The 11,991-nt window shown below is 32.9% G+C and overlaps 1 protein-coding gene across 1 annotated transcript; it reads left to right on the forward strand.

Annotated features, from left to right (window-relative positions):
• The first annotated feature begins 6 nt into the window (after window positions 1-6).
• Window positions 7-11,985, forward strand: LOC108545490 (uncharacterized). Its single transcript, XM_017897146.1, has 26 exons — window positions 7-89; window positions 799-915; window positions 1,229-1,366; window positions 1,438-1,709; window positions 1,821-2,018; window positions 2,267-2,726; window positions 7,222-7,267; window positions 7,348-7,433; window positions 7,571-7,715; window positions 7,785-7,921; window positions 8,016-8,079; window positions 8,164-8,292; window positions 8,372-8,494; window positions 8,596-8,699; window positions 8,778-8,922; window positions 9,005-9,082; window positions 9,148-9,199; window positions 9,299-9,402; window positions 9,498-9,651; window positions 9,749-9,921; window positions 10,002-10,302; window positions 10,510-10,724; window positions 10,847-10,946; window positions 11,021-11,164; window positions 11,246-11,277; window positions 11,368-11,985. Exons 1-26 carry the CDS (start codon window positions 85-87, stop codon window positions 11,929-11,931), a joined length of 4,086 nt encoding a protein of 1,361 aa, XP_017752635.1. The 5' UTR covers window positions 7-84; the 3' UTR covers window positions 11,932-11,985.
• Window positions 11,986-11,991: the final 6 nt, after the last annotated feature.

Here is an 11,991-nt window from a genome sequence, read left to right on the forward strand (position 1 = left end):
AACTATGTTCAGGATAGTAGTAGTGATACAGAAACAGATAAAGAAACAGGTGGCAGAGGTCGACATCGTATTTATAAGAACAGAATGAGGTATTACATTTCCACAAAACATATAAATGAGTATAATGTTTATTATAAAATAAAAAATATATATATATTTTAGATATTTCTAGATATTTTAGATATTTTATATTACTAGCTTAATTTCTTAGTTTATTAAAACAAATACTTTAGATGAGCAATATTATGACAGTTTCATCTATAATCTATAGTACCTTTAAAATTTCTAATTTAACAATTATATGTTTAAAATGTAGCATGTTATTAAGAGATGTTATGCAGTATGTCATGCATGTCAGTTAATTTTTTAATATAAAATTAAATTTTAAATAGAAATATCTACTTTTTTATATTTTGATATTAGCTCAATTAAAAAGCAATGTATTAAAGAATGACAAAATTTATTTTGTGTTAATTATTATATTCATTTTTTCTTTAATACATTTTGATTTATATTATACAATAACATTTTTTCTCTTTTTAATTTTATTAAATAGTTCTTTTTTAAATTTGATTTAATTTTATTTGTTTATTTATTTACTTTTTATTAAAAAGAACAATGGATAAAACATAAAAAATATGAAAGAAATAGTTAGAAACCTATATTATAATTAAATTTGTATGTATATACACTTGTTCATTATTTAAATTACTTGTTATATTAGAATCAGTAGATAGTACACAATGCTTGTTGTCGAATGCAATCATTAGAAAGGTAATGTTGTTGTTTTGCATGTAGTTGTGGTGGCTCTTCCAAACCAAAATCTTGTTTGGTACAAAGGGATGGGAGCAATGAAAGGCACTGTCATTCCTTCAATTCTGGCAGACAAAACACTAATGTTAATCAACAAAGCAGGTAATATTCACAAATGAATGAAAGATTGCAAACACAGTATTACCTTGTTCTCAAAACATTTAATAATTTTAAGTTAATATTTAATAGTATAATGTATTTAATTATTGTATGCTTTTGTGGATTGTACTTTTATTTCTTATATATTATTGATACAAGAGTCCAAGCATCATTATGTAACAGGTAGGTGTTACTTACCACACTTATTTTACACTTTGCATTGCTTTATATGTTTATTAGTTATAATTCCTTTGTTTTATGTAGGTATTAATATTAAGTGATCTACAGTAGTCACTTAGAACATATTTTTCTTCAGACTTTGCTCTGGAGTTGGTGTTGGAAAAAATCAGCAAAATCAAAATAGAGAAAATTTACCATCATCAGGATCTGTTACTGGTATAAATAATCCACAAGCTAGCGATGAACGCATTACTCTTATTGTCGATAATACTAGGTAAATATTATCTAATATACTTTTAGCTATTGATATAATTACATTATATTAAAAAAAAATGTTGGTTTTAGATTTATTACTGATCCTGCGTTATTCACCGCGCATCCAAATACAATGTTAGGTAGAATGTTTAGTTCTGGTGCTGAATATGCTCAACCAAATGAACGTGGTGAATATGAAGTTGCAGATGGTATATCTGCCATGGTATTTAGGGCTATTCTTGATTATTATAAAGGTGGCGTAATTCGATGTCCACCGACAGTTGCTGTTCAGGAATTGCGGGAAGCTTGTGATTATCTTCTTGTTCCATTTGACGCTAGTACTGTAAAATGTCAAAATTTGAGTGAGTAAAAATCGTAATCAATAAAAATTGTAATAATTCATAATTATTAAAAATTATAATATTAATTCATAATAAATGACAAAAGTTTAAAAAATAAACAATTCTTTACAGGAGGACTATTACATGAACTATCTAACGAAGGTGCACGATGCCAATTTGAAGTGTTCCTCGAAGATTTAATATTGCCGCTAATGGTAAATAGTGCGCGTAGAGGTGATCGTGAATGTCACATAGTTGTTTTATTGGAAGACGATGTCGTTGATTGGGATGAAGAATATCCTCCACAAATGGGAGAAGAATATTCACAAAGTAAGTGTGCAAACGATATAGTTAGATTTTCTTTACTTCCGGTTTATTTACGATATCAAGGTTCAAAATACATGACCTTACTACGGTATATTGGATATATAAAATAGAAAATCAATAATTGTATCGGATGTAGTCTTGAACACTTTATTGGTCATATTAGAACTCATCTTCCTCAATAAGAAATAATGTGATTTATCATACATTGAAGACAGTATAATATTTACAAAATATTTCTTATTCCTCAACAGCTGTTAACAGCACCGCGATGTATCGATTTTTCAAATACATCGAAAATAGAGACGTAGCTAAACAGGTAATGAAGGAGCGCGGTTTGAAGAAGATTCGTTTAGGTATTGAAGGTTACCCTACTTATAAAGAAAAAGTAAAGAAGAGAGCAGGTGGGCGTGCTGAAGTAATTTATAATTACGTGCAAAGACCATTTATTCACATGTCCTGGGAAAAGGAAGAAGCGAAAAGTCGACACGTCGATTTTCAGTGTGTCAAATCAAAATCTGTGACAAATCTTGCGGAAGCTACAGCTGACCTAGTGCTAGACGCTGGTGGAAATCCGATAGCAATCGCTCTCTCCCAAGGAACAGAAACAGTGCCTCAACCAGAAATCGTATTACCAGTCGGTTCGGATGCTGATGTGGAGGGTGCCATAGATTTACCAGCTGATCAAGATCTTGGATCGATACCGCCTGAAGAGTTACCATGAATATCAGTTGTAGAAGTTAGAATGAACAGGCACGAAATTCGATTTACAAGTATTTATGGACTGCTTTCTTCTTGCGTCAATTTCTAAACTTAATTAGACTCGCTTATCTCACAATTTCATTTAATTAAAAAATTAATCTTAAACTCCCTGGTATCTGAAAAGGGAAATTTCGTCGTGTTTACCATATTTTTGTAAAATAATCTATTCTAGACGACTAAAATTGCTTATGAAACACGCTTCGAATAAAAGTAGAAAGATTTTTCGTGGGTTAAGCAAGTCTGATTTTGAACCAGTCAAAATGATGTATAGTGAAATTATCGCATCTTGTGGATGTCCAACTAGTTTAAAAATGTCCCTTGTGACTTTTTCAATTTTGTATGTAACGTTAAACGTTTCTCATAAGTACATGTCAAAGACGAAATAATGATTCGTTTGGTATGTATTTGCAAAAAGTACACCCGTTTTATACAATTAATAAAATTGAATACTGTTTCCGAGACTATGTTATTTTGTATCCGCATGCTATTTCATTATATATTATTATTATTTTTATATCTTTATTTTCTTTTTTAAATTCTTTCAAAATTTTTTCCAAATTTTGAAAGTACAAAGAGAAGATATAATTAATTTGGAAAATATGATTAATTGGGTCCTGTGAAGCATGCGGTAAATCATAAACTTTAATCAGTATGATAAGGAAAAGAAAAGGGTTATAGCTTAAACAAAAAGGTCTTTGTTTCTAACTCCTGTTTATTAAAGAATTTCATATGTAGCGCCTTCTTCGTACTTTCACGAATTAAATAATTGAAAGCCTCGAACAGAATGAGAATAAGATAATAAAATAAATGTGTCGGAAAGATGGAAACTTAAATTAATATCAGCCGATGAAAGCCAGAAATTCACATAGAAAAAGATGACAATTCTAGGTATGGCGAAAGATCGAAAACACCGGGGAAGGTTGAAAAAAAGAGAATGAGGGATGTCGAAGGCGTAGATGGAGAGAACGCAGGCGCGTATATGATCAATAAATAGGCTAACTCAGTCGGGGACAGGAGATCAGTAGCGTACGAACACGCAAGCAGTGAGGGTGGTAGCGCGTGTAATATCGTGTCGGGTGAGGCGTACGAAAACAACAGAGCACCCCTCCCCGGCGGACGGTGTAAAACGGGCTGCCAGCGGTGAGGCTGCAGAGCAGGCCGCTCGTCCAGCATGCAACCACCACCGAGAAAAGTAAGCTGATAAGATCGACGTCTTTCGTTACATTTCCGCTTCCCAGTCTTTTCGACCGATTCTCTCTTTCCCCTCGAACACCCTTTACATCAAATTTTACATTGAATAATCGCCTTTAAGATACTCGTATATTTTCTCAAGAATAACTGTATTTTCTTATGGAAAATTTTCTTCCCATATTTATTATCCAAGGATATTAAAATAATCAAACAGAAAATCGTAAAAATGAAATTCCATGACGTTTAAAGATGTTATATGTACCGTAGGAAGTGTACAAGACATTGACACTTCTTGGTCCGATCGAAATACGCGAATTTGACCGCGTATCGATCTTTAGCGATATCTTACGGAAAAATTGACGTAAACGGCGCTCAAATGTTACTACGATAGGAAAATCGATGCGCACTTCGGTCCTCGCCACGAATCTATATCAAAAGCTGACCTCAAAATGTACAGAACGGGCCAAAGACCCGGGTTAGCATCGTGTCGAATCGAAACGAACGTGCACCCCATCGATGTCGATCTCTCTCTACTATTCTTCCTTCCATTTTACTACGTTTCAGAAACGATTTTCCTTATGCATACCTAAACCTCAATGTCCCTGAAATTTCTCCGTGTCTCCTTTATTATGTAACGGTACTATGTCCTCACCGAAATCGATCCCGAAATTTGAATCTAGGGCGATTTTTAGGAGACCATATTTCCTTATAAGAATTTTTTCCTAAATTCTATTTTGCTTTAAAATTTTTAATCAAACGCAGAGAATAAAAGTACGATTTAACAGATAGATTATTGCTGTACTCAAAAGCTTTTATGGATATCGTATCGTTTATTCTTTTCTTTGCCTTTTGCAAATTTAAGAAACTTGTTTCATATAAATTGCAGAAATTATTCAAAAATTCAACGGCTGTGTCAAAATACTCTTTTATTGTACGTGCGATTAATAATTTGTTATCCACTTTCAATCTTCCCACGCCCTAAAATACTCTTAACGTATAATTCACGGGATAATAAAATCTGAAGTAGGTATCGCGTAATCTTATTTTTCCGCAAAATTAATCAGATGCGGAAATGGTAAATCTACGAGGAAATAGCGATATCTTTAAAACTAACAGGATCCTTCGACCTATTTGCAATGGTAGCAAACCAACCCTTTGCCTCATTTCACGACAATGAAGTTTCACAGTTAAAGATCGGGAGATTCCTGACCCACTTCCACTTGCCAAATGCTAGTCGGGTGATAAGAATTCAGAATGCTTCACAAGAAGGAAATGCGTGTTTTACGCCTAAGACTGTTTGAAAAGCATACTTCCTTTCGGCGAAATTTGGTCCAACGCTCTAGGAATACTCTCCACTATTTGCTCTTTGCACTGAAAATTTTTCTTCACATCTTCCGGACAATCATCGCGTTTACCTTCCTCTTTACAGTATACAACTTTCCTTTGACGAAAATGTTTAAAGAAGCGAGCTCTTTGCGTCGAACTTCTCACGGCGCTAATTATTTATTAGGTTGAAATAAAAATAATTTCGAAGCATCGTCGGTAGATTCTTCCGTTACTTTCTTCCGTCTATATGTACTTCAAGGATATTCATCGAGCTTTTTAGCCAATAAAATATGTTTCGAATCAATAAATAATTCTCTTATATTCAAGATTATAAGTTTCTTTTAGCATGTCCTTTTATCCGTAGCTCGCAATTCTTTATCGTATTATGGTCTCCTGTCAAGTATACTTTGCACAGGTTAAAAGCCTGACCTTTCCGGTATCGTAGGGTGTAGCCAGAATTAAAAGGAACTATAGCTCACTCCCCGGTAACATTAACATAAAGTTCTGTTCTTGAAAAGTGTTCAGTAATTACTTGCATGTAGCAACCGTTCAGTTCGCAAGTTTATTGAAAATTATACTTTTATATAGTTCACAGTAGACGCAAATAGGCTGAAACAAAGCGAGTAGCTATTTTTTATCATTACCCGATATCATTAATGTGTTTGTTAAACTACTGAAACAATACAAATATTTTTTTAAATCCATTCGGTAATGACTCTCTCTCTCTCTCTCTCTCACTCTCTCGCACACACATTTACACACACACACACACACTCTGGGGTGGGGTATGTGTCTCTAGACTGTTAAAAGGCTGGATTGATTTTCAAATAGCGTGGAAAAGGACATAAGTAAAATTTCTATGACTAATAGAATAGATTAGCTCTGAATATCATCATTAGCTCTAAATATTGGCAAAAGTTCACAATGTCAATATGATCCCTGATACATAAAGGAAATATCGGTGCGCCTACTTATGCTACATTTTCCTGTTCGATGATTAAAAAGTCGAATCGGGCTTTTACCTTACTTGCATCAGAAACTATGTTTTTCATTTAAAGAATCGTCCGACGAAAGTGTGAAAGAAAAATAAGGGACTCGAAAAATATGATTCCCTTTAACGTCTGTTCAACTTATATTCAATTGTAGTGACTCTTGTATCCGATAGACGAATCTCATATAGATCCGTGTGTCAATATTTCTACGTACATTTAAAAATATACCAATGATCGCATCGTATATTCTTTTTCAAATGTTTATACACGGTATTCGTTAAGGTTACTTCCACCAAGTTAACTTTTAGCACAACATCCAAGCAACGAGTAAGGAGATGTACTTTAATTACTTGCAAAAATGTTTCTTGCAATTATCGTTGGAGAAAAATTAGCTTTTGTCCATCACTATGCGTACGAGAAATTTTAAGTATGAAAACTTGCATCACGTTTGTGTTAGATAGAGAAAGATAAAATAACAATGTAAATGTTTACAGGGAAATTTCACAAAATTTCTTAAGAATGTACACGCAGAGCAAGCAGCAAAGTTACAAGCGAAAAACCAGCATGAATGCGACCTTCTGGAAGATATACGGTAAGTCTTAAACTTATGTAAAGGAGGATTAGATAAAAGCTCTTTAAACATCTTAAGCTTATATCATTTTATACCATCGATCTCAATTTCTACGATATTACCTTTTTATCTTCGATAAAGTTTATCTTATTCCATTCGCATTACAGATGTTTTAATAAGTTTACAGCCTCTGATATTTGTTACGTAGTATGTATCGTTATACTGTAATTTCTTTGTAACGTGGATGTATTTAATACAAATTTTATTTTGTACTTCCATATTTACGAATATCTTTTTTCTTCAAAAATATGTTAGAAGTTGTTCGAGTATTCAAAACATAAATATTTCACCGTATAAATATTTTCAGAAACTTTACGATAAAAAAGTCTGCGATTGAAAAATCCTATTCAGAGGTAAGGAAAATGACATATAGTAAAGACTAAATTTGTAAAATTTATACTATACCTTTTTCTTCATTGAATATTCATTTTAGGCTCTCCTTAAAATATCTTCCGCATATTTGAATAAAAAAATTCCAAACATTCCGGATCTGAAAGTCGAAGGTGGAGAGGAGAAATGGTACAATTTATTCCTCGAATATTATTATTGTATTATTAATTTTATTAATCGATATTATTTTTATGTTAGGAAACGCGTAAAAGTATATAATGATTTCTATGATTTGGAAGTTATATACAAATAATTGTTCATTTCAGGAATATGTGGAATGTTTGGCGAACTGTTCTAGAAGAAAATGAAAAATTGGCTAGAGCGCGATTAGCAGCAGTAGAAGTTTTTCAGCAACAAATTGCTGATGATGCAAAAGGTTTAAAAATGCACAAACTTCAAATTTCTAAGAAGGTATTTTTTCTCAGATATATTATTTGCTCGTCAACCGGAAAAAAATGCATAAGATTGTTTTCCGTTTAGGCAATTGACCAATTAATGATAGTACAAAAAGAACTACAAATGTGTGTACAAGATGTAGACAAAACAAAGAAATTGTATTTCGATGAAGAACACAGCGCCCATGACGTGCGGGACAAAGCGAAAGATATCGAAGAGAAGTATGTATTTACATGGATTTAATAAGTAAATAATCTTAGCTTTTCAATTAACTAAAGACTTCGCATCATAAAATCTAATATCGTTTAATTGTAGGCTAAAGAAAAAGAAGGGATCCTTCTTTCAATCGATAACATCATTGCAAAAGAATAGTGCAAAGGTGAAGAAATGTTATAAGGAATATTACATAATTACATAGTTTCGTATAATTAAAACATCTTTCACACAAAATTACTATTTTCAGGTAAGTTCGAAACGCGATGCTTTAGAAGAAAAATCGACAGGAGCTCGAAATGATTATTTACTTAGTCTTGCCGCTGCCAATGCACATCAAAATAGATACTTTGTAGTTGATTTACAAAACACTATGCAAGTAAGTCACTTTTATTATCGGGTTTATTTTTTCCTTTAATGCAAGAAAAGTAAAACGTTCCCTTTTTCTTTTTTAACAGTATTTAGAACAAGGTGTTTACGATAAAGTTGCAGAATATTTAACGCTAATGGGTCGTACAGAACTCTTAACCTGCCTAGCTACTCAAAATAGTTTCGGAAAAATTCGTGACCAAGCACAACAAGTAAGTACAAAATTTGAGCAAGATTATATTGGAAAATATATATACGATAAAATGACAAAGCATCAAATTTACTTGTCTGGTTCATTTCCTATTTCTTATAGCTCACTAGAGAATACAATATACAATGCTGCTGTCTGTATTATCCTGTCTTGAAACAACATATACAATATGATTTTGAACCTTGTGACCACGATCCGATAGACAGGTTTGTCAATGAAACATCAAATAGATATATTTACAACCTTAATTTTTTGTGATGGTTTGGAAAAAAAATTTATTACAGGATAACGGCTGATCATTCTGCTGCTGCTACACTTGGAAAGGAAGCACGTCGCTGGTCGACGAGAATAGCTCGTGAAATAAGCAGCATTCGAGAAAATAATAGAAAGTTACAAATTCTCTTACAACTAAAAGAGTCTGGACAAAAGGTTAACATAATATATAATTAGCCGATGTACTTGTATATTCTAAAATGACTTGTTTAATAAATATATTTAATAACGATTATAGACTGATCCAAATGATCCACAAGGTCCAGATTTAGATACAAAAATCGATGAACTGAAACATATGATACGACGTGCAGAGGTAAGCTATGTGGTGAAACATGACTCACGTCAATTTTCTTCTTTACCTGTTTACTTGTTCATTAGACAGCAAAACTAAAGGCAGAAGCAAGAATAGAATGTCTTCGAAACGGTGGAGGTTTGTTACATATCTTATTTTTTTGTATTCTGATACAATTCTATGACAGATTATATCACCAACTGTAATATCGATTTTATCTTGCATTTCCTCGTTTAGTAAACGTTGACGAATGGCTACAGGAAGCAGAAACTTTAAGTGTCCAAGATATGCCACGTTCTGCTAGCTCTCTTTCTGTCCGAACTGATGCATCGGGAACAGCGGTATTTATTTTAAACAATTTTTCAAATTACTAATCTTTACTTATAAGTCTATTTGTATTAAGTATTGTAAAAAAATGTACATTTATATCCTGTAGGAACATCCATGCTCAGATTCATTTTATGATAGTGACGGAGATGGTGGAAGTGATTTAACGACTGTTGAGCGACCTGGCAGTACACGAAACGCTGCTCAACAAGAAGAAGAAACAGTAGAGGAAAGACAGAGACACGATAGCGAAGAAGTTGATGGTATATATACGTTAATTGTTTTATCATATAAATTATAATATAGCGAATACAGCATTCCAATTGATAAAAGAATCTTATTTGTATCATTAATTTATAGCTTTACTTGAGCAAGAGAAACAACGGATAGAACAACTTACAGTTGGTTGGGACGATCCGACAGCTGCAGATTGGGATAATGAGGAAAAAGAAGAACAAACTGAAATTCACGAGACATCTGAAATGCCTTCCACGCAACAAATATACAAGTGTACCGCACTTTATTCATATGCGGTATAATCTTACCTTATAAATAATTATTTATAGAAAATGACGTTTTATGAACTCATAAAAAAAAATACATTTCATTATAGGCGCAAAATCCTGATGAACTGTCTATCGTTGAAAGCGAGCAATTGGAAGTTGTTGGTGAGGGTGACGGCGATGGTTGGCTCCGAGCACGAAATTATCGCGGTGAAGAAGGCTTTGTTCCACAAAATTATCTCGATGTTGAAAGAGATACAACATCCGGTCTCACTTCTCAAGGACCTGGTCTAGTACAACAAATATCCTTCTCCTCGGTAGATTATACTATCGACGATCATGATGCAGTCGATCCGGATGCTAATCTACAAGCTATAGAATCAGAAGCTATTGTACAAAATCATATAGGAGGTAAATTTTCACATCATGTAACTTGATTGCGTAATTTTCTCCGGTATTATGCACTTTTAATTTAAATACAATATTTTTATTTAATCGCGTAATTTATAAGTAAACGTATAACTATGTGTATAACAAATTAATAAAGTAAAAAGAAAAATATATATATATATTATTTAAAATAATGATTACGTTATCATCATGTTATCTTTTTTTCAGAAATAGAACAATATTGTATTGCCCTATATGACTATGATGCTATATGCGATGAAGAACTTAATTTCCTGGAAGGAGACATCTTAAAAGTCCTAAAAAAAGAACCTCATGATGTCGATGATGGATGGTGGGAAGGAGAATTACGCGGACAACGAGGATTATTCCCATCTTTAATCGTAGAACCATGTGCCGCTGATGGTTCACCTTTAACTCCACAGGTTAAATTTCAATTTATAAACTATTTTAAATGATTTTAAATACATGTAACTTTTATTTTTTACATAATATTACTATTAATATAGCTATTTTCAATATTCTTTCTATCATTTTTTCTTATTAGGAAAATATAACACCACCGAGCTCTGCACCACCAGTATTTACACCACCTGAAGTTCCAGAATTTTTATTAGGAAACGAAATGACTCAAAATATAATAAAAGGTAATAACCGATTCTTGAAAATGGAATTATTGTGAAAAAAAAAAAATGTTCTCATTATTGTATTCGACATATAGAATCACAAGACAAAAAATCCAGTAATGCAAATATCGAAGAACAGAATCGACAAGAAGGTTTCATAATAAATCTCTCGAAGGACCAAAAAAGTCATTATGGTTCGCAGTTTGAAGCCGATAAATCCGAAGGGCCTGGTATAATAGGTAAGTTTCAAATTATTACTATTATTTACCGCGTTTATATTTATTCTAAATATCATGAATGTACACAAAACTGCTGCTTAGTCGTTGAAGTATCGGATGAATTGGGAACAAAGGTAAATAAAATTTTCTTAAGTGATAGTTGGAAAAAATTTATCGAAAGATTAATAATTTAATAAATCTAGCTATATATTTCTGATTTTTAGGAAAATGATGAAAAAACAAAGCATTTGAATACTGACCAATCAAAAGAAGATTTCGGTCTTGGCGTTGCACAAATTGTAATTACTGCGGCAACACCAATGGAAGAAATTGAACATCCATTTCCGGGATTAGAAGAAGGCACTGATGATACAGCAAAATCAACAGAAAGTTCTGAGGGAGATTTACCTTCAAGTACTACTACTGATATAAATGAAAGTGACTGTAAAGAGGCTACTGTGATAATGGATGAAAGAGAAGAGCAGGAAACGACAGAAGCAATTGAAGATATTGAAGAGAAGTCAACAGTTGATGATTTACCAACAGATTCAGCGCCATTTCCAATTAGTAGCAGTTCTGGTAGTGAAGCAGATTCAACATCTGGGCCAAGCACAGCAGATAATTCTCAATCTATACCATCTCGTGGTACTGTGATCGAAGTACAAGAAACGGAAGATATTGAGATTGTACCAGAAAAGATGGTAGTTGGAGGAAGGGCAAGTATTCCAGATGAATTACAACCTGACCAACTAGAGAAGCTACAAAATCTGAAAGAATCGAATGCCTAGGATTGACTAGACCTCGGAGATCCTGATTATCCTGCCTTATCAAATAAACCGGCTCTTCCG

The sequence above is a fragment of the Eufriesea mexicana genome, unplaced genomic scaffold, assembly GCF_001483705.2.
Source record: "Eufriesea mexicana isolate 0111107269 unplaced genomic scaffold, ASM148370v2 scaffold386, whole genome shotgun sequence".
In the NCBI taxonomy this organism is placed as follows: Eukaryota; Metazoa; Arthropoda; class Insecta; order Hymenoptera; family Apidae; genus Eufriesea; species Eufriesea mexicana.